This window comes from Mya arenaria, chromosome 14, assembly GCF_026914265.1.
Source record: "Mya arenaria isolate MELC-2E11 chromosome 14, ASM2691426v1".
Taxonomy (NCBI): Eukaryota; Metazoa; Mollusca; class Bivalvia; order Myida; family Myidae; genus Mya; species Mya arenaria.
Window position 1 is genome coordinate 48,560,305 of NC_069135.1, and position 24,576 is coordinate 48,584,880.

The following is a 24,576-nucleotide window of genomic DNA, read 5'->3' on the forward strand; positions in this document are numbered from 1 at the left end:
CTCAAGTGAGAGAAATACTTAGATGAGAGAATGACTTTAAGTGAGAGAAATACTTAGATGGGATGATGACTTAAGTGAGAGAAATACTTAGATGGGGGAATGACTTAAGTGAGAGAAATACTAAGATGAGAGAATAACTTAAGTGAAAGAAATACTTAGATGGGGGAATGACTTATTTTGAGAAATACTAAGATGAAATAATGACTTAAGTGAAAGAAATACTTAGATGGGGGAATGACTTAAGTGAGAGAAATACTTAGATGGGAGAATGACTTAAGTGAGAGAAATACTTAGATTGGGGAAATGACCTAAGTGAAAGAAATACTTAGATGAGAGACTGACTTAAGTGAGAGAAATACTTAGATTGGAGAATGACTTAAGTGAGAGAAATACTTAGATGGGGGAATGACTTAAGTGAGAGAAATACTTAGATGGGAGAATGACTTAAGTGAGAGAAACACTTAGATGAGAGGATGACTTAAGCGAGAGAAATACTTAGATTGGGGGAATGACTTAAGTGAGAGAAATACTTAGATGAGAGAATGTCTTAAGTGAGAGAAATTTTTAGATGAGAGGATGACTTAAGCAAAAGAAATATAAATGAGAGAAGACTTAAGTGAGAAAAATACTTAGATGAGGAATGATTAAGAGAGAAATACTTAGATAAGGGAATGACTTAAGTAAGAGAAATACCAAGATGCGAGAAATTCTTTAGTGAGAGAAATACTTAGATGGGAGAAAGACTTAAGTGAGAGAAATACTTAGATGGGGAATGACTTGAGTGAGAGAAATACTTAGATGGGAGAATGACTTAAGCGAGAGAAACACTTAGAAGAGAGGATGACTTAAGCGAGAGAAATACTTAGATTGGGGGATTGACTTAAGTGAGAGAAATACTTAGATGGGAGAATGACTTTAGTGAGAGAAATACTTAGATGGGGGGAATGACTTAAGTGAGAGAAATACTTAGATGGGGGAATGACTTAAGTGAGAGAAATACTTAGATGGGGAATGACTTAAGTGAGAGAAATACTTTGATTGGGGGAATGACTCAAGTGAGAGAAATACTTAGATGAGAGAATGACTTAAGTGAGAGAGACTTAAGTGAGAAAAATACTTAGATGGGATGATGACTTAAATGAGAGAAATACTTAGATTGGGGAATGACTTAAGTGAGAGAAATACTAAGATGAGAGAATAACTTAAGTGAAAGAAATACTTAGATGGGGGAATGACTTATTGAGAGAAATACTAAGATGAAATAATGACTTAAGTGAAAGAAATACTTAGATGGGGGAATGACTTAAGTGAGAGAAATACTTAGATTGGAGAATGACTTAAGTGAGAGAAATACTTAGATGGGGGAATGACTTAAGTGAGAGAAATACTTAGATGGGGGAATGACTTAAGTGAGAGAAATACTTAGATGGGAGAATGACTTAAGTGAGAGAAACACTTAGATGAGAGGATGACTTAAGCGAGAGAAATACTTAGATTGGGGGAATGACTTAAGTGAGAGAATACTTAGATGAGAGAATGTCTAAAGTGAGAGAAATTTTTAGATGAGAGGATGACTTAAGCAAAAGAAATACTAAAATGAGAGAATGACTTAAGTGAGAAAAATACTTAGATGAGGGAATGACTTAAGTGAGAGAAATACTTAGATAAGGGAATGACTTAAGTAAGAGAAATACCAAGATGCGAGAAATTCTTTAGTGAGAGAAATACTTAGATGGGAGAAAGACTTAAGTGCGAGAAATACTTAGATGGGGGAATGACTTGAGTGAGAGAAATACTTAGATGGGAGAATGACTTAAGCGAGAGAAACACTTAGAAGAGAGGATGACTTAAGCGAGAGAAATACTTAGATTGGGGGATTGACTTAAGTGAGAGAAATACTTAGATTGGGGGAATGACTCAAGTGAGAGAAATACTAAGATGAGAGAATGACTTAAGTGAGAGAAATACTTAGATGAGAGGATGACTTAAGTGAGAGAAATACTTAGATGGGGGGGAATGACTAAAGTGAGAGAAATACTTAGATGGGAGAATGACTTAAGTGAGAGAAATACTTAGATTGGGGAAATGACCTAAGTGAAAGAAATACTTAGATGAGAGACTGACTTAAGTGAGAGAAATACTTAGATTGGAGAATGACTTAAGTGAGAGAAATACTTAGATGGGGGAATGACTAAGTGAGAGAAATACTTAGATGGGAGAATGACTTAAGTGAGAGAAACACTTAGATGAGAGGATGACTTAAGCGAGAGAAATACTTAGATTGGGGGAATGACTTAAGTGAGAGAAATACTTAGATGAGAGAATGTCTTAAGTGAGAGAAATTTTTAGATAAGAGGATGACTTAAGCAAAAGAAATACTAAAATGAGAGAATGACTTAAGTGAGAAAAAATACTTAGATGAGGGAATGACTTAAGTGAGAGAAATACTTAGATAAGGGAATGACTTAAGTAAGAGAAATACCAAGATGCGAGAAATCTTTAGTGAGAGAAATACTTAGATGGGAGAATGACTTAAGTGAGAGAAATACTTAGATGGGGGAATGACTTAAGTGAGAGAAATACTTAGATAAGGGAATGACTTAAGTAAGAGAAATACCAAGATGCGAGAAATTCTTTAGTGAGAGAAATACTTAGATGGGAGAAAGACTTAAGTGAGAGAAATACTTAGATGGGGGAATGACTTAAGTGAGAGAAATACTTAGATGGTGGGAGAAGACTTAAGCGAGAGAAACACTTAGAAGAGAGGATGACTTAAGTGAGAGAAATACTTAGATGGGGGAATGACTTAAGTGTGAGAAATACTTAGATGGGAAATGACTTTAGTGAGAGAAATACTTAGATGGGGGGGAATGACTTAAGTGAGAGAAATACTTAGATGTTGGGATGACTTAAGTGAGAGAAATACTTAGATGGGAGAATGACTTAAGTGAGAGAAATACTTAGATTGGGGGAATGACTTAAGTGAGAAAAATACTTAGATGGGGAATGACTGAAGTGAGATAAATACTTAGATGGAGGGAATGACTTAAGTGAGAGAAATACTTAGATCGGGGATGACTTAAGAGAGAGAAATACTTAGATGGGGGAATGACTTAAGTGATAGAAATACTTAGATGGGGGAATGACTTAAGTGAGAGAAATACTTAGATGGGGGGAATGACTGAAGTGAGATAAATACTTAGATGGGAGAATGACTTTAGTGAGAGAAATACTTAGATGGGGGGGAATGACTTAAGTGAGAGAAATACTTAGATGTTGGGATGACTTAAGTGAGAGAAATACTTAGATGGGAGAATGACTTAAGTGAGAGAAATACTTAGATTGGGGAATGACTTAAGTGAGAGAAATACTTAGATCGGGGATGACTGAAGTGAGAGAAATACTTAGATGGGGGAATGACTTAAGTGAGAGAAATACTTTGATTGGGGGAATGACTCAAGTGAGAGAAATACTTAGATGAGAGAATGACTTAAGTGAGAGAAATACTTAGATGGGATGATGACTTAAATGAGAGAAATACTTAGATGGGGGAATGACTGAAGTGAGAGAAATACTTAGATGGGGGAATGACTTAAGTGAGAGAAATACTTAGATGGGGGAATGACTCAAGTGAGAGAAATACTTAGATGAGAGAATGACTTAAGTGAGAGAAATACTTAGATGGGATGATGACTTAAATGAGAGAAATACTTAGATTGGGGGAATGACTTAAGTGAGAGAAATACTAAGATGAGAGAATAACTTAAGTGAAAGAAATACTTAGATGGGGGAATGACTTAAGTGAGAGAAATACTAAGATGAAATAATGACTTAAGTGAAAGAAATACTTAGATGGGGGAATGACTTAAGTGAGAGAAATACTTAGATTGGGGGAGTGACTTAAGTGAGAGAAATACTAAGATGAGAGAATGACTTAAGTGAGAGAAATACTTAGATGGGGGAATGACTTAAGTGAGAGAAATACTTAGATGGGAGAATGACTTAAGTGAGAGAAATACTTAGATGGGGGAATGACTCAAGTGAGAGAAATACTTAGATGAGAGGATGACTTAAGTGAGAGAAATACTTAGATTGGGGGATTGACTTAAGTGAGAGAAATACTTAGATGGGGGAATGACTTAAGTGAGAGAAATACTTAGATGGGGGGGAATGACTAAAGTGAGAGAAATACTTAGATGAGAGGATGACTTAAGTGAGAGAAATACTTAGATGGGGGAATGACTTAAGTGAGAGAAATACTTAGATGGGGGAATGACTTAAGTGAGAGAAATACTTAGATGGGGGAATGACTTAAGTGAGAGAAATACTTAGATGAGAGGATGACTTAAGTGAGAGAAATACTTAGATGAGAGGATGACTTAAGTGAGAGAAATACTTAGATTGGGGGATTGACTTAAGTGAGAGAAATACTTAGATGGGGGGAATGACTTAAGTGAGAGAAATACTTAGATGAGAGGATGACTTAAGTGAGAGAAATACTTAGATGGGGGAATGACTTAAGTGAGAGAAATACTTAGATGGGGGGAATGACTAAAGTGAGAGAAATACTTAGATGGGAGAATGACTTAAGTGAGAGAAATACTTAGATTGGGGAAATGACCTAAGTGAAAGAAATATTTAGATGAGAGACTGACTTAAGTGAGAGAAATACTTAGATTGGAGAATGACTTAAGTGAGAGAAATACTTAGATGGGGGAATGACTTAAGTGAGAGAAATACTTAGATGGGGGAATGACTTGAGTGAGAGAAATACTTAGATGGGAGAATGACTTAAGCGAGAGAAACACTTAGAAGAGAGGATGACTTAAGCGAGAGAAATACTTAGATTGGGGGATTGACTTAAGTGAGAGAAATACTTAGATTGGGGGAATGACTCAAGTGAGAGAAATACTAAGATGAGAGAATGACTTAAGTGAGAGAAATACTTAGATGAGAGGATGACTTAAGTGAGAGAAATACTTAGATGGGGGGGAATGACTAAAGTGAGAGAAATACTTAGATGGGAGAATGACTTAAGTGAGAGAAATACTTAGATTGGGGAAATGACCTAAGTGAAAGAAATACTTAGATGAGAGACTGACTTAAGTGAGAGAAATACTTAGATTGGAGAATGACTTAAGTGAGAGAAATACTTAGATGGGGGAATGACTTAAGTGAGAGAAATACTTAGATGGGAGAATGACTTAAGTGAGAGAAACACTTAGATGAGAGGATGACTTAAGCGAGAGAAATACTTAGATTGGGGGAATGACTTAAGTGAGAGAAATACTTAGATGAGAGAATGTCTTAAGTGAGAGAAATTTTTAGATGAGAGGATGACTTAAGCAAAAGAAATACTAAAATGAGAGAATGACTTAAGTGAGAAAAATACTTAGATGAGGGAATGACTTAAGTGAGAGAAATACTTAGATAAGGGAATGACTTAAGTAAGAGAAATACCAAGATGCGAGAAATTCTTTAGTGAGAGAAATACTTAGATGGGAGAAAGACTTAAGTGAGAGAAATACTTAGATGGGGGAATGACTTGAGTGAGAGAAATACTTAGATAAGGGAATGACTTAAGTAAGAGAAATACCAAGATGCGAGAAATTCTTTAGTGAGAGAAAGACTTAGATGGGAGAAAGACTTAAGTGAGAGAAATACTTAGATGGGGGAATGACTTGAGTGAGAGAAATACTTAGATGGTGGGAGAATGACTTAAGCGAGAGAAACACTTAGAAGAGAGGATGACTTAAGCGAGAGAAATACTTAGATTGGGGGATTGACTTAAGTGTGAGAAATACTTAGATGGGAAATGACTTTAGTGAGAGAAATACTTAGATGGGGGGGGAATGACTTAAGTGAGAGAAATACTTAGATGTTGGGATGACTTAAGTGAGAGAAATACTTAGATGGGAGAATGACTTAAGTGAGAGAAATACTTAGATTGGGGAATGACTTAAGTGAGAAAAATACTTAGATGGGGGAATGACTGAAGTGAGATAAATACTTAGATGGAGGGAATGACTTAAGTGAGAGAAATACTTAGATCGGGGATGACTTAAGAGAGAGAAATACTTAGATGGGGGAATGACTTTAGTGATAGAAATACTTAGATGGGGGAATGACTTAAGTGAGAGAAATACTTAGATGGGGGGGAATGACTGAAGTGAGATAAATACTTAGATGGGAGAATGACTTTAGTGAGAGAAATACTTAGATGGGGGGGAATGACTTAAGTGAGAGAAATACTTAGATGTTGGGATGACTTAAGTGAGAGAAATACTTAGATGGGAGAATGACTTAAGTGAGAGAAATACTTAGATTGGGGAATGACTTAAGTGAGAGAAATACTTAGATGGGGGAATGACTGAAGTGAGATAAATACTTAGATGGGGGAATGACTTAAGTGAGAGAAATACTTTGATTGGGGGAATGACTCAAGTGAGAGAAATACTTAGATGAGAGAATGACTTAAGTGAGAGAAATACTTAGATGGGATGATGACTTAAATGAGAGAAATACTTAGATGGGGGAATGACTGAAGTGAGAGAAATACTTAGATGGGGGAATGACTTAAGTGAGAGAAATACTTTGATTGGGGGAATGACTCAAGTGAGAGAAATACTTAGATGAGAGAATGACTTAAGTGAGAGAAATACTTAGATGGGATGATGACTTAAGTGAGAGAAATACTTAGATTGGGGGAATGACTTAAGTGAGAGAAATACTAAGATGAGAGAATAACTTAAGTGAAAGAAATACTTAGATGGGGGGATGACTTATTGAGAGAAATACTAAGATGAAATAATGACTTAAGTGAAAGAAATACTTAGATGGGGGAATGACTTAAGTGAGAGAAATACTTAGATTGGGGGGAGTGACTTAAGTGAGAGAAATACTAAGATGAGAGAATGACTTAAGTGAGAGAAATACTTAGATGGGGGAATGACTTAAGTGAGAGAAATACTTAGATGGGGGAATGACTTAAGTGAGAGAAATACTTAGATTGGGGGAATGACTCAAGTGAGAGAAATACTTAGATGAGAGGATGACTTAAGTGAGAGAAATACTTAGATGGGGGAATGACTTAAGTGAGAGAAATACTTAGATGGGGGAATGACTTAAGTGAGAGAAATACTTAGATGGGGGGAATGACTAAAGTGAGAGAAATACTTAGATGAGAGGATGACTTAAGTGAGAGAAATACTTAGATTGGGGGATTGACTTAAGTGAGAGAAATACTTAGATGGGGGAATGACTTAAGTGAGAGAAATACTTAGATGGGGGAATGACTTAAGTGAGAGAAATACTTAGATGAGAGGATGACTTAAGTGAGAGAAATACTTAGATGAGAGGATGACTTAAGTGAGAGAAATACTTAGATTGGGGGATTGACTTAAGTGAGAGAAATACTTAGATGGGGGAATGACTTAAGTGAGAGAAATACTTAGATGAGAGGATGACTTAAGTGAGAGAAATACTTAGATGGGGGAATGACTTAAGTGAGAGAAATACTTAGATGGGGGGAATGACTAAAGTGAGAGAAATACTTAGATGGGAGAATGACTTAAGTGAGAGAAATACTTAGATTGGGGAAATGACCTAAGTGAAAGAAATATTTAGATGAGAGACTGACTTAAGTGAGAGAAATACTTAGATTGGAGAATGACTTAAGTGAGAGAAATACTTAGATGGAGAATGACTTAAGTGAGAGAAATACTTAGATGGGAGAATGACTTAAGTGAGAGAAACACTTAGATGAGAGGATGACTTAAGCGAGAGAAATACTTAGATTGGGGGAATGACTTAAGTGAGAGAAATACTTAGATGAGAGAATGTCTTAAGTGAGAGAAATTTTTAGATGAGAGGATGACTTAAGCAAAAGAAATACTAAAATGAGAGAATGACTTAAGTGAGAGAAATACTTAGATGGGATGATGACTTAAGTGAGAGAAATACTTAGATAAGGGAATGACTTAAGTAAGAGAAATACCAAGATGCGAGAAATTCTTTAGTGAGAGAAATACTTAGATGAGAGACTGACTTAAGTGAGAGAAATACTTAGATTGGGGAAATGACCTAAGTGAGAGAAATACTTAGATGAGAGACTGACTTAAGTGAGAGAAATACTTAGATTGGAGAATGACTTAAGTGAGAGAAATACTTAGATGGGGGAATGACTTAAGTGAGAGAAATACTTAGATGAGAGGATGACTTAAGCGAGAGAAATACTTAGATTGGGGGAATGACTTAAGTGAGAGAAATACTTAGATGAGAGAATGTCTTAAGTGAGAGAAATTTTTAGATGAGAGGATGACTTAAGCAAGAGAAATACTAAGATGAGAGAATGACTTAAGTGAGAAAAATACTTAGATGAGGGAATGACTTAAGTGAGAGAAATACTTAGATAAGGGAATGACTTAAGAGAGAAATACCAAGATGCGAGAAATTTTTAGTGAGAGAAATACTTAGATGGGAGAAAGACTTAAGTGAGAGAAATACTTAGATGGGGGAATGACTTGAGTGAGAGAAATACTTAGATGGGAGAATGACTTAAGCGAGAGAAACACTTAGATGAGAGGATGACTTAAGCGAGAGAAATACTTAGATGGGGGAATGACTTAAGTGAGAGAAATACTTAGATGGGAGAATGACTTTAGTGAGAGAAATACTTAGATGGGGGAATGACTTAAGTGAGAGAAATACTTAGATGGGGGAATGACTTAAGTGAGAGAAATACTTAGATGGGGGAATGACTTAAGTGAGAGAAATACTTAGATGGGGGAATGACTTAAGTGAGAGAAATACTTAGATGGGGGAATGACTTAAGTGAGAGAAATACTTTGATTGGGGGAATGACTCAAGTGAGAGAAATACTTAGATGAGAGAATGACTTAAGTGAGAGAAATACTTAGATGGGATGATGACTTAAATGAGAGAAATACTTAGATTGGGGGAATGACTTAAGTGAGAGAAATACTAAGATGAGAGAATAACTTAAGTGAAGAAATACTTAGATGGGGAATGACTTATGAGAGAAATACTAAGATGAATAATGACTTAAGTGAAGAAATACTTAGATGGGGAATGACTTAAGTGAGAGAAATACTTAGATTGGGGGAGTGACTTAAGTGAGAGAAATACTAAGATGAGAGAATGACTTAAGTGAGAGAAATACTTAGATGGGGGAATGACTTAATTGAGAGAAATACTTAGATGGGGGAATGACTTAAGTGAGAGAAATACTTAGATGGGGGAATGACTTAAGTGAGAGAAATACTTAGATGAGAGAATGACTTAAGTGAGAGAAATACTTAGATGAGAGGATGACTTAAGTGAGAGAAATACTTAGATGGGGGAATGACTTAAGTGAGAGAAATACTTAGATGGGAGAATGACTTAAGTGAGAGAAATACTTAGATTGGGGAAATGACTAAGTGAAAGAAATACTTAGATGAGAGAAATTCTTTAGTGAGAGAAATACTTAGATGGAGAATGACTTAAGTGAGAGAAATACTTAGATGGGGAATGACTTAAGTGAGAGAAATACTTAGATGGGAGAATGACTTAAGTGAGAGAAACACTTAGATGAGAGGATGACTTAAGCGAGAGAAATACTTAGATTGGGGGAATGACTTAAGTGAGAAATACTTAGATGAGAGAATGTCTTAAGTGAGAGAAATTTTAGATGAGAGGATGACTTAAGAAGAAATACTAATGAGAGAATGACTTAAGTGAGAAAAATACTTAGATGAGGAATGACTTAAGTGAGAGAAATACTTAGATAAGGGAATGACTTAAGTAAGAGAAATACAAGATGCGAGAAATCTTAGTGAGAGAAATACTTAGATGGGAGAAAGACTTAAGTGAGAGAAATACTTAGATGGGGGAATGACTTGAGTGAGAGAAATACTTAGATGGGAGAATGACTTAAGTGAGAGAAACACTTAGATGAGAGGATGACTTAAGTGAGAGAAATACTTAGATGGGGGAATGACTTAAGTGAGAGAAATACTTAGATTGGGGGAATGACTCAAGTGAGAGAAATACTAAGATGAGAGAATGACTTAAGTGAGAGAAATACTTAGATGAGAGGATGACTTAAGTGAGAGAAATACTTAGATGGGGGAATGACTTAAGTGAGAGAAATACTTAGATGGGAGAATGACTTAAGTGAGAGAAATACTTAGATTGGGGAAATGACCTAAGTGAAAGAAATACTTAGATGAGAGACTGACTTAAGTGAGAGAAATACTTAGATTGGAGAATGACTTAAGTGAGAGAAATACTTAGATTGGAGAATGACTTAAGTGAGAGAAATACTTAGATGGGAGAATGACTTAAGTGAGAGAAACACTTAGATGAGAGGATGACTTAAGTGAGAGAAATACTTAGATGGGGGAATGACTTAAGTGAGAGAAATACTTAGATGAGAGAATGACTTAAGTGAGAGAAATTTTTAGATGAGAGGATGACTTAAGCAAAAGAAATACTAAAATGAGAGAATGACTTAAGTGAGAAAAATACTTAGATGAGGGAATGACTTAAGTGAGAGAAATACTTAGATAAGGGAATGACTTAAGTAAGAGAAATACCAAGATGCGAGAAATTCTTTAGTGAGAGAAATACTTAGATGGAGAAAGACTTAAGTGAGAGAAATACTTAGATGGGGAATGACTTTAGTGAGAGAAATACTTAGATAAGGGAATGACTTAAGTAAGAGAAATACCAAGATGCGAGAAATTCTTTAGTGAGAGAAATACTTAGATGGGAGAAAGACTTAAGTGAGAGAAATACTTAGATGGGGGAATGACTTGAGTGAGAGAAATACTTAGATGGGAGAATGACTTAAGCGAGAGAAACACTTAGAAGAGAGGATGACTTAAGCGAGAGAAATACTTAGATGGGAGAATGACTTAAGTGAGAGAAATACTTAGATGGGGAATGACTTAGTGAGAGAAATACTTAGAGGGGGGAATGACTTAAGTGAGAGAAATACTTAGATGGGGGAATGACTTAAGTGAGAGAAATACTTAGATGGGAGAATGACTTAAGTGAGAGAAATACTTAGATTGGGGAATGACTTAAGTGAGAAAAATACTTAGATGGGGGAATGACTGAAGTGAGATAAATACTTAGATGGGGGAATGACTTAAGTGAGAGAAATACTTAGATGGGGGAATGACTTAAGAGAGAGAAATACTTAGATGGGGGAATGACTTAAGTGATAGAAATACTTAGATGGGGGAATGACTTAAGTGAGAGAAATACTTAGATGGGGGAATGACTGAAGTGAGATAAATACTTAGATGGGGGAATGACTTAAGTGAGAGAAATACTTAGATGGGAGAATGACTTAAGTGAGAGAAATACTTAGATTGGGGAAATGACTAAGTGAGAGAAATACTTAGATGAGAGATGACTTAAGTGAGAGAAATACTTAGATTGGAGAATGACTTAAGTGAGAGAAATACTTAGATGGGGGAATGACTTAAGTGAGAGAAACACTTAGATGAGAGGATGACTTAAGCGAGAGAAATACTTAGATGGGGGAATGACTTAAGTGAGAGAAATACTTAGATTGGAGAATGACTTAAGTGAGAGAAATACTTAGATGGGAGGATGACTTAAGAGAGAAATACTAAGATGAGAGAATGACTTAAGTGAGAGAAATACTTAGATGAGGAATGACTTAAGTGAGAGAAATACTTAGATGGGAATGACTTAAGTAGAGAAATACAGATAGAGAAATCTTAGTGAGAGAAATACTTAGATGGGAGAATGACTTAAGTGAGAGAAATACTTAATTTGGGGGAATGACTTAAGTGAGAGAAATACTTATGGATGGAATGACTTTAGTGAGAGAAATACTTAGATGTTGGGATGACTTAAGTGAGAGAAATACTTAGATTGGGATGACTTAAGTGAGAGAAATACTTAGATGGGAGAATGACTTAAGTGAGAGAAATACTTAGATTGGGGAATGACTTAAGTGAGAGAAATACTTAGATGGGGATGACTAAGTGAGAGAAATACTTAGATGGGAGAATGACTTAAGTGAGAGAAATACTTAGATTGGGGAATGACTAAGTGAGAGAAATACTTAGATGGGGGAATGACTTAAGTGAGAGAAATACTTAGATGGAGGGAATGACTTAAGTGAGAGAAATACTTAGATCGGGGATGACTTAAGAGAGAGAAATACTTAGATGGGGGAATGACTTAAGTGAGAGAAATACTTAGATGAGAGAATGATTTAGGTGACTACCACTTAAGATTGTAAAATACAATGTGTATGTTCTCACAATTACTTATGAATACGAACCCATGGCATATACTAAACCTGATATTTCTTCAAATGTGATGTATTACTATAACAGACAGACATCCCAGTTTTAAAGAAGACTCAAAAAGCAGACTATTTTGCTTTGCTTTGTTTTATCTTAATGCTGACATTCCAAAATTATTATCACATTTTAATATACAGGTCATAAATCTTTCTATAAAATGAACTGATATAAATATAATGCAGTAATTCTTTGTACAACAATCCCAATAAAACCTAATCTTTCTTAGATCTGACTATTTTTATATGTAACCCCTGATAATCTACTTTACTAAACAGTATTAAGATTATTGTAGTTTTATCATTAATAATATGGGAATGAAAACTTAATGAATGAGAAACGTAAACTTAGTGGATAAAAAGATTTAACAATATATAAACAGATCTTAAGTATTTTTTTGTATAGCAAGGACCAATATTGGCAAATCTTGAAAGAATTTCATTCTGTTATTTCAAAATGTTTAAAGGATAAAGAAGAGTTCATTGCCATCAATATTTCATAGAGATCTTTCACCACGTCATAAAAGGCCATACTTGAGGCATAAACTAGGTTAAATACTGTCTAAATAAGGTCGTGTTTGCTTGTTACTCTTACCTACAATATAAACACTGGTCTTACATGTGAAAACAATTCAGTCTGTCAATGCAATACTGGTTTTTAAACCAATCCCTGTTTGTAATCAATTACAGTAGTTTAGTTTAAACATTAAATGTTTTACAACAATTGTGAAGAAAGCTTAGCTTATACTAAGTGACTCTCGTTGGTACGATGTTGCGCGTGAGTGTGGTCTTGTGTTGTGGGGGAAACCAGAGTACCCGGAGAAAACCCACTTGTCCGGCATGGTGACCACTAACCAAACTCACATGAGCCCAGGCCAGGAATCAAACCGGGTCGCCTTGGTGAGAAGCGAATGTGCTAACCACTGCGCTAACCAGACAACCAATTACAGTAGTTTCTTGCAATGTTTTCGTTGTTGGTTTAAATTTAATTCCATTTTGTAAAATAGCCTATGTATTAAGCTTAATACTGTAATTAGCAAAATAAACATTCAACATTAGCAAAGTCTTTTTTCTTTTTAAATGGTCGCAAGTTTAAGGACCAGGGTCACCTCAGTGACACTTTGATGAGGGTGAAGCCCCCACCCCCACCCCACCCCCTCTGACACAACACCGATCCTGAGTAAGAAATATCATTCTCAAATTTTAAAGTCTCCTACCCATTTTGGAGCTCACAAAAAAATTGCATTTAAGTACATGTAGGCATTAGAGGCAAAATAAACCTGTTTTATTTAAGCAACCAGTCTAATGAAAGTTTATTGGCAGTACTAAACACCTCGATTTGTATAATTATATAGATCTCACTGCGTCATGTTTTACATGGTGAAATATTTTAACACAACCTTAATGTTAATAAAACAAATATATTTAAAAGCTGATCTTGAGCAGGGTTGAAATGAACGCATATTTCAGATGAAATACAATGTCTCGTTTCTTGGTCTCATTCAGCATTCTGAACTAAAAAGATGAGTTCAACAAGTTTCTTTAGACTTGTCAATCAATAATTTTACAATCAATGAAACCTCATTTCTTTTCATTATACAATATGAAGTTCTTTTTCTCTAAGAACATACACAAACAAAACATGTTATATTTCTTAAAACTTTATTCAAGTTATTTCATTTTTCAACAACAATTGTTAAAATAAATCTGCTTCACACTAGGGGACATAACTTGATTTCAAAGCAAGTGAGCCCATATAGTAAGTCAATATTGCAACTTGTGAAATGATTTATAAGCAAGCTGCATATCGTACTCTGGAGTCAACATCATTATGGGCAGTTTTAAAATCAGCTTTATCCATGTTATTAAGAACCATTAACATTTTCTTTTCTTTATAACCCCCCCCCCAGACCAGCTTGAAAAAGGGTTGCTGGTTTCTAAAAATAAGTATTTAGAGGCTGCACAGTAGTTTATAGTTTTCTTCAAATATGATGTTCAGGGACATAAATAACTGGTTTTAACACTTATCTACTAGCCTCATGTTTGGAAAACAAATACTTGAAAACAATCAAAACTAACATTTGAAAAACATTGAATTTGTCAAAACTTTTTTCACAAATAAGTGCTTAAACAAAACTGAAGGAGTAAATTTAAGAATTGTTTAAAACCAATACAGTAAGGGAAGTAACTCTTAAAAAAGAAAGGTTGAAAACAAAAAGCCAGTTATCCTCCTTTCCACAGTAAATTCCTTCAAGGGGCATAACAACATAGTTCTAGTTTACAGTGATGGCAATTTCTGTACCCGTGTGTAGTGCCATTGACATTATGAATGTGTTCATGTTTATATCTCAGGAGTTTACCACTTTCATTTTCTTTCCAACCGGCAAAACAACTACATCAACTGCTCTGACATCAAGTATGTGACAATCCTTCGAAAAACAGACACTCAAAGAAGCAAGCTAAGACCTGTTCCTGAGATTGGATGCACAGCTGTCATTACCACACCATCCTACAGTTAGAGGCCTTCTGGGGCCAATCTAGACTGTGTAGCAAATCAGATTACAAATTCAAACACTGTTCTTTTCTTTGGTTAATCACGTTACAGTGTCGACCATGTTTTGGCAGATTAGAACCAACAGTGATTTTGTCAATCACAATGAAGCATTTATATGCTTCTAACTTGGCTGCAAAATATTTGTCAATCAGATTGCACAATGCACACTGTCTAAAACTATAACACTTTACTACCCAAAATTAGGCCAATCAGAATCAGTCTTCACTAAGATGGTTCCCTTCCTATCCACTGTGATATAGCATCCTTATTCCAGACCAGAGTTACAAGCAGGGCACCAGACAGAATCACCATGGGAACAAGCCGACGTCTGCTGTTGGAGGTGGGTGGGGGAGCGTGAATCAGGTCTGGTGGATCATAGTTGCCTTTTTCTAGCATCTGTGGATAGAAATCGTTAAATGACAAACGGAAAAAACAAGAGCAGATGAAGATGTTTGTCTGTCATTCTCAGTCCATCAAGGGACATACTCAATTATTGAAGCCAGAGTTATGGGCCTTGCTACACATGTGCATACAGTTGTTGGCAACATGTTTATTAAGTTTCATCTGAATATCTTGAGCAGTCAAGGCCAAGTTGAAGTTTTGTGTGACAACAGCAATGCTGCCAACGGTAATAGAATCAAAATTGACTTGTATCTGTGAACAATGATTTAAGCTAATACTTATTTTCATAATCTGAAGACAGTTAATGATATCCATCACTGTATTTCCCTAAAATATCTTAAAGCTGCACTCTCACAGATTGAATATTTTGACAATTTTTATTTTTTTGCCTTGGAACGAACCAATTTTTGCGAAAAATTCATGGAAACCAGTTATATAAGACTGCTGACAAAAAATAGATCGCAGATTTTTATATTTATGTTCAACATGAGCAGTCACAGACAGCTATATCCCCAGCCTCATGGGGGCATTTTTTGTAACGAAAGTCAATCAATGGTAAGGATAGTTTCTCAGGAACATAAGAAATGTGTAAAATTAAAAAAAGGCCAATAACTCTTTCAAAAAAGGTCAAATTGCAAAAGCCTGACAATATGTGCTGCGTCACTATATAGTCATAAACGTAAGAGGAGTTGCGAAGAAACCAATTTTAAATGTAAAATAAAGAAAGGGCAATAACTCTTTCAAAAATGGTCGAATCGCGAAAGCCAGACAATATGCACTGCGTCACTATACAGTCATCAATCTGTGAAAGTTTGGTAGAAATCACATGAAAAACGCAAGAGGAGTTGCGAAGAAACCAATTTTAAATGTAAAAAAAGGGCAATAACTCTTTCAAAAATGGCCGAATCGCGAAAGCCCGACAATAAGCGCTGCATCACTCAATAGTCATCAATCTGTGAAAGTTTGGTAGAAATCGCATGAAAAACTTAAGAGGAGTTACGAAGAAACCAATTTTAAATGTAAAACTAGAAACGACGCAATTCGACGAAACCAGGTTATTAATGATTGACAGAAGAACTTCAGCCTGTGTATGTTTTTCTATTTTTAGTAACAGTAACCTTGACCCTAGGGACCCCAAATGATATCCATTGAAAGGTAGCCATAAACTCTTCCTTTATACCAAGTTGTGTCAGGATATGTCAACCCTAACTTAAGTTATTCAGTTTCAACCATTTTTCTATTTTAGTTACAGTGACCTTGACCTTGAATCTAGAGACCCCAACGCAATCCCATGAAAGGTATCCATAAACTCTTCCTTTATACCTGGATTGGTCAAGATATGTAGATCCTGTCTAAAATTATTCAGTTTCAACTGTATTTATATTTTTAGTAACAGTGACCTTGACCTTGAATCTAGGGACCCCAAAACGCAATCCCATGAAAGTATCCATAAACTCTTCCTATAGACCAAGTTTGGTCAAGATATGTCAACCCTAACTAAAGATATTCAGTTTGAACCATTTTTCTATTTTTAGTAACAGTGACCTTGACCCTAGGGACCCCAAATGCAATCCCATGAAAGGTATCCACAAACTCTTCCTATAGACCAAGTTTGGTCAAGATATGTCAACTCTAACTAAAGTTATTCAGTTTCAACTGTTTTTCTATTTTTAGTAATAGTGACCTTGACTTTGACCCTAGGGACCCCAAACACAATCCCATGAAAGGTATCTATAAATTCTTCCTGTACACCAAGTTTAGTCAAGATATGTCATCCCTAACTAAAGTTATTCAGTTTCAACTGTTTTTATATTTTTAGTAACAGTGACCTTGACCTTGACTCTAGAGACCCCAATCGCAATCCAATGAAAGGTACCCATAAACTCTTTCTATAGACCAAGTTTGGTCAAGATATGTCAACCCTTACTAAAGTTATTCAGTTTCAACTGTTTTTCTATTTTTTGTAACAGTGACCTTGACCTTGAACCTAGGGACCCCAAATGCAATCCCATGAAAGGTATCCACAAACTCTTCGTATAGACCAAGTTAAGTCAAGATATGTCATCCCTCATTAAAGTTATTCAGTTTCAACTGTTTTTAGTAACAGTGACCTTCACCTTGACTCTAGGGACCCCAAACGCAATCCCATGAAAGGTCTCCATAAACTCTTCCTATAGACCAAGTTTAGTCAAGATATGTCATCCCTAACTAAAGTTATTCAATTTCAACCATTTTTCTATTTTTAGTAACAGTGACCTTGACCCTAGGGACCCCAAACACAATCCCATGAAAGGTACCCATAAACTCTTTCTATAGACCAAGTTTGGTCAAGATATGTCAACCCTTACTAAAGTTATTCAGTTTCATAGGTGAGTTGGACGCCACACGGCCGCCCGCCCGAACAACGACGTTCGCCATTCTATTAATAAGCAAAGGGCAATAACTCTTTCAAAAATGGTCAAATCGCAAAAGCCAGACAATATGCGCTGCTTTGCTTTATGGTCATCAATCTGTGAAAGTTTGGTAGAAATTGCATGAAAAACGTAAGAGGAGTTGCGAAGAAACCAATTTTAAATGTAAAATAAGCAACGGGCAATTACTCTTTCAAAAACGGTCAAATCAGGAAAGCCCAACAATATGCGCTGCTTCACTTTATGATAATCAATCTGTGAAAATTTGGTAGAAATCCCATGAAAAACGTAAGAGGAGTTGCGAAGAAACCAATTTTAAATATAAAATAAGCAAAGGGCAATAACTCTTTCAAAAATAGTCAAATCAGGAAAGCCAGACAATATGTGCTGCTTCACTTTATGATCATCAATCTGTGAAAGTTTGGTAGAAATCGCATGAAAAACGTAAGAGGAGTTGCGAAGAAATCAATTTTAAATGTTAAATAAGCAAAGGGCAATAACTCTTTCAAAAATGGTCAAATCGGGAAAGCCCGACAATATGCCCTGCTTAACTTTATGATCATCAATCTGTGAAAGTTTGGTAGAAATGTAAGAGGAGATGCAAAGCAATGAATGTGGGACGGACGGACGCACACACGCACGGAAGCGCGCCTACCATTACTATATCCCCTCCCCTTTTCAAGGCGGGGATAATAATTGATGTGTTATGCATTTTTATTAAAACTTTTAAGCCATAAAATATTAATTTTCAAACAGAAATATGAAAATCTGCGATCTGATCTTTGGTAAGCAATCTTATATCATTGGTTTGAACGGATATATATGCAAAAATTTGCTATTTCCAAGACAAAAAATAAACAAGAGGGCCAAGATAGCCCTATATCGTTAACCTCAGTAAAACTTTGTGCTATAGACTTGTTGATAATTAAAGGGCAATAACAGGGATTTGGCTTCTCTGATGTATGAAATTGTTACCTCGACAGTGTTAACAAGGTATTTCCATATTTGGGCTCTGTGACCTTGTTGTTGACCCCAGATGACCCATATTTAAACTTGAGCTAGAAATCATCAAAACAACCTTTCTGACAAATTTCCAGGATATTTGGGCTGAAAATGTTGTCTAGAGAGTGTTAACAAGGTATTTCCATATTTGGGCTCTGTGACCTAGTTTTTGACCTCAGATGACCCATATTCAAACTTGAGCTAGAAATCATCAAAACAACCTTTCTGACATATTTCCAGGATATTTGGGCTGAAAATGTTACCTCGAGAGTGTTAATAAGGTATTTCCATATTTGGGCTCTGTGACCTAGTTTTTGACCCCAGATGACCTATATTCGAACTTTAGCTAGAAATCATCAAACAACCTTCTGACATATTTCAAGGATATTTGGGCTGAAAATGTTACCTCGAGAGTGTTAACAAGGTTTTTCCATATTTGGGCTCTGTGTCCTAGTTTTTGACCCCAGATGACCCATATTCGAACTTGAGCTAGAAATCATCGAAACAACCTTCTGACAAATTTCCAGGATATATGAGCTGAAAATGTTACCTCTAGAGTGTTAACAAGGTTTTTCCATATTTGGGCGCTGTGACCTAGTTTTTGACCCCAGATGACCCATATTCAAACTTGTATGAGTAATTACTAAGAAAAAATCCTGACCAAGTTTCATGACAATTGAGGCAAAAATGTGAGCCCTAGAGTGTTAACAAACAAAGTGTGGACGGACGACAGCCGACGGCTAAGGTGAGCTAAAAAGTTGTAAAAATGGTAAATCTGTGAGAGTGCAGCTTTAACAATCTGAGCACATGTGCCTTTCTTATTCAATAATTGTTTCCAAAAGTTGCAAACTGAATAAATGAAAACACATTGTCGTGTAACTTCTGAATGTATATGACATTGTTACCATATTTATTCACTTTATACTGCTACAATGTGTCTCAAGTATGTAGCATTTAAATTTTAAATTTTACCCTATTCCTGGCATTCAATGATTTAAAACTCCATTTTGTAACAGCATCAAGATACATATGCCTATCATCTACAAGTTACCTGTTTCTAGTTGTAACTTTAGAGTTCCTAGTTGTGTCTGTAGTGACGTCAGGTTGTGTATTGTGTCAACTGTGTGCTTATGAAGCTGCTTTGGACCGGTGCCATCCTGGAGAGAAAAATACTCAAATTTTGAAAAATAAAAAAAACAAGAGCTGTTACAGGAGTGTGACAAATGCCCAAGATTTTGCCATGACAGACGGATAGTAATTGATTGATGAGTTCGAATTTCATCTTTGATGCAAGAGCATGAGCCCTATTCACACCAAACCTTCCAATGTTGCTGAACATTTCTCTGAAGTTTAATCAAATTCAAAGGAACTGAGTATGTTACAGCTGAGGGATGCTTCTACCCAACTGGTTCTAGAGGTAAGCAATGGTGGTGGAGATATACTTGGTGGTATAGTGGTGTTGGCCAAAGTTGTTGCCCCCTCCCAGCTGGTTCTGGAGGTATGCAATAGAGGTGGCGATATACTTGGTGTGTTTAGAAAATTGGCCACCATTGTTGCTCCCGTCCCCCATAACTGCACCCCTCCCTAGTGACTACAAACCTGGAGCTGCTCCAGTATTGCCGGGCTCCTGCTCAGCTGGTTCTGGAGGTAAGCCATGGTGGTGCAGATATACTTGATGTGTTTCGAGATGTTGGCTACCATTGCTAGGGCTTCCCCACAGCTGAAAACATACAAAAAACCTTATTATCAATGCCCAAAAAGCTGCTTTTTTGAAGGTGTAAATATGTATGAAAACGAATGACAACAGATACAGTAAAAGTATTCTACAAGAAATTTTAAAAGAAGACCCAGGTCCTCAAGTTCATGTGCTCAAATGCGTGATGTATATTATTATTTCTGTAGGTCCAACACTTATCTGCTTAGTACTTTGACAGACAGATTGTCAAAAAGATGGACCCACACCAGACAGATAGAGAAGTATCTTTATTCCAAAGTGAAATATTATTTTTATATAAAAATGTATTTAAAACATTCATATGAATGACTTCACATACCTGACTTGTTTGTTGTAGTGCATTGTTGGTAGACTGGCATTGTCCCAATCCTTCTTGTGAACGCTGTGTATTCCGTCCAGTATCTTCTTACGAATTCCAAGCTGACTTACACCAATCTGAGAAAAGTTCATAAGAGATTACTATTCTGGACTGCATGTACAGTATATTTGTGCAGGAGATGGGCCTAATTCATGCTTAGACGAAATCTCCCCAATAACCATAAACAACAAATAAGTTTCAAGGTATTTTGGCCATCTTTTCAAAAACTGTTGGAAGCATTAAATCCAGTGGATTCTGTTCTACACTTTTAGAGATGCTATGTGCATCTTGGATCAGTGATCCCTCAATCTGCAGGCAAACACTCTACTGCAGGCTACATGCATCTCTATGGGACCCAATTAGTGATCCCTCGATCTGCAGGCAAACACTCTACTGCAGGCTACGTGCATCTGGTGGGGACCCAATCAGTGATCCCTCAATCTGCAGGCAAACACTCTACTGCAGGCTACATGCATCTGGTGGGGACCCAAGGCAAACACTCTACTGCAGGCTACATGCATCTGGTGGGGACCCAATCAGTGATCCCTCAATCTGCAGGCAAACACTCTACTGCAGGCTACATGCATCTGGTGGGGACCCAATCAGTGATCCCTCAATCTGCAGGCAAACACTCTACTGCAGGCTACATGCATCTGGTGGGGACCCAATCAGTGATCCCTCAATCTGCAGGCAAACACTCTACTGCAGGCTACATGCATCTGGTGGGGACCCAATCAGTGATCCATCAATCTGCAGGCAAACACTCTACTGCAGGCTACATGCATCTGGTGGGGACCCAATCAGTGATCCATCCATTTGCAGGCAAACACTCTACTGCAGGCTACATGCATCTGGTGGGGACCCAATCAGTGATCCATCCATCTGCAGGCAAACACTCTACTGCAGGCTACATGCATCTGGCAGGGACCCAATCAGTGATCCATCAATCTGCAGGCAAACACTCTACTGCAGGCTACATGCATCTGGTGGGGACCCAATCAGTGATCCATCCATCTGCAGGCAAACACTTTACTGCAGGCTACATGCATCTGGCGGGGACCCAATCAGTGATCCATCCATCTGCAGGCAAACACTACTGCAGGCTACATGCATCTGTTGGGGACCCAATCAGTGATCCATCCATCTGCAGGCAAACACTTTACTGCAGGCTACATGCATCTGGCAGGGACCCAATCAGTGATCCCTCAATCTGCAGGCAAACACTTTACTGCAGGCTACATGCATCTGGTGGGGACCCAATCAGTGATCCCTCAATCTGCAGGCAAACACTCTACTGCAGGCTACATGCATCTGGTGGGGACCCAATCAGTGATCCATCCATCTGCAGGCAAACACTCTACTGCAGGCTACATGCATCTGGTGGGGACCCAATCAGTGATCCATCCATCTGCAGGCAAACACTCTACTGCAGGCTACATGCATCTGGCGGGGACCCAATCAGTGATCCATCCATCTGCAGGCAAACACTCTACTGCAGGCTACATGCATCTGGCGGGGACCCAATCAGTGATCCCTCAATCTGCAGGCAAACACTCTACTGCAGGCTACATGCATCTGGTGGGGACCCAATCAGTGATCCATCCATCTGCAGGCAAACACTCTACTGCAGGCTACATGCATCTGGTGGGGACCCAATCAGTGATCCCTCAATCTGCAGGCAAACACTCTACTGCAGGCTACATGCATCTGGCGGGGACCCAATCAGTGATCCATCCATCTGCAGGCAAACACTCTACTGCAGGCTACATGCATCTGGCGGGGACCCAATCAGTGATCCCTCAATCTGCAGGCAAACACTCTACTGCAGGCTACATGCATCTGGCGGGGACCCAATCAGTGATCCCTCAATCTGCAGGCAAACACTACTGCAGGCTACATGCATCTGGTGGGGACCCAATCAGTGATCCATCCATCTGCAGGCAAACACTACTGCAGGCTACATGCATCTGGCGGGGACCCAATCAGTGATCCATCCATCTGCAGGCAAACACTACTGCAGGCTACATGCATCTGGCGGGGACCCAATCAGTGATCCATCCATCTGCAGGCAAACACTACTGCAGGCTACATGCATCTGGCGGGGACCCAATCAGTGATCCATCCATCTGCAGGCAAACACTCTACTGCAGGCTACATGCATCTGGTGGGGACCCAATCAGTGATCCATCCATCTGCAGGCAAAACACTCTACTGCAGGCTACATGCATCTGGTGGGGACCCAATCAGTGATCCATCCATCTGCAGGCAAACACTCTACTGCAGGCTACATGCATCTGGTGGGGACCCAATCAGTGATCCATCCATCTGCAGGCAAACACTCTACTGCAGGCTACATGCATCTGGCAGGGACCCAATCAGTGATCCATCCATCTGCAGGCAAACACTCTACTGCAGGCTACATGCATCTGGCGGGGACCCAATCAGTGATCCATCCATCTGCAGGCAAACACTACTGCAGGCTACATGCATCTGGCGGGGACCCAATCAGTGATCCATCCATCTGCAGGCAAACACTCTACTGCAGGCTACATGCATCTGCTTGTTCATTTAATTACCTTTAACAATTTGTGAGTTATGGCCAAGGTTGAAAGCTTTTGCACAAAAGCGTGGATGACAAACAATGAAACCAAGGCCATCAAATTACGTCTGTCTTATTATCTTCGAAAAACAGACGAGATAAATAAAAGCATGGCATGTGGATTCCATTGTTTGCCCAGTATTCCTGTTGATAACTTTAAAACATTTTACTAGTATACTGTCATTGTAAACACAGTTTCTTATTGATAACTATTGGTGGGTCAGGATGGTTGTTGCATGACTGTAATGCCACCATTAAAAAGCCCAAATGTTTTACAGTAACTCGGGTTTTTTTAAAGAGACTAGTTAATTCTACCTTTATTAAGTCTTCCTCTGTCATGGTGAGTAGAGTGTTGAAGTCAATATGGTGTGCTCTCACCACGTCCACTAGCTGGCTTAGGTCAAGGCCACATAGAAACAACTCAAGTTCTCCGTACGTTGTACCAACGCTGTCACTGTAACATAAACAAACATTTCTAGTCCATTCCTTATCAAGGATGTAGTTATATATATTTTAATAAACTGACTAATACATACAATTATTACAAATGATAAATTTTGGCTTTGATTTTTAAATGTTCAAAAATACTAAAATATCCCCAACCCTCCCCCTACCCTTCCAAATGTGTGACTCAAAAACCTGTTTGATATATTGAAGAACATTATCCAATTATTGTCTGTGAAAAAAATTGAAATCAATCCAACAAAAATTGAAGAAGCTATGTCTATTCTCAAAATCAACAAAAATCCATCAAAATTCGTGTTTTTTACCAAAAAACAACAACAGGTGAGACTCAGCATCTTTAGGGTACCATATAAAGAAGGGTATTAGATGAACAATTTCCACAAGTTTCAAAGTAAAAGCTTTGATAGTGTCAATGTAATTGACCTATTAAAAACGCAAACCTTAACCAATGCCTTTGACAACAACAATCAAGTGATAACAATAGCTCGTCATTTTTTTAAACAAGAGGCCCAAAAGGGCCTATGCTCTACTGGCATGGCTCTTGTGGTCATTTTCAATCCAGAGCATGTATGTTTGAGTAATAGGCAACAAATATATAGTTCATTTCTAGTGTTTGGGTTTGCTGAAAACGCTGCACGTTCAACATCTGAGGACAGGAAGTGTTGTAAGCAGATTGGTTGCATGAACTATTTTAATATGTG

General features: G+C 37.5%; 1 protein-coding gene across 1 annotated transcript in view; it reads right to left on the reverse strand.

Annotated features, from left to right (window-relative positions):
• Nucleotides 1-13,994: 13,994 nt before the first annotated feature.
• The window catches only part of LOC128217729 (ankyrin repeat, SAM and basic leucine zipper domain-containing protein 1-like), a 37,630-nt gene continuing 27,048 nt past the window's right edge, over nucleotides 13,995-24,576 (reverse strand). Inside the window, exons 8-12 of the mRNA XM_052925077.1 lie at nucleotides 23,726-23,864; nucleotides 20,773-20,888; nucleotides 20,318-20,438; nucleotides 19,774-19,875; nucleotides 13,995-15,302 (exon numbers count right to left, since the gene is read on the reverse strand). Coding sequence (XP_052781037.1) covers nucleotides 15,129-15,302; nucleotides 19,774-19,875; nucleotides 20,318-20,438; nucleotides 20,773-20,888; nucleotides 23,726-23,864 — 652 coding nt within the window. The 3' untranslated portion in view covers nucleotides 13,995-15,128. The remainder of the gene's footprint in view (nucleotides 15,303-19,773; nucleotides 19,876-20,317; nucleotides 20,439-20,772; nucleotides 20,889-23,725; nucleotides 23,865-24,576) is intronic.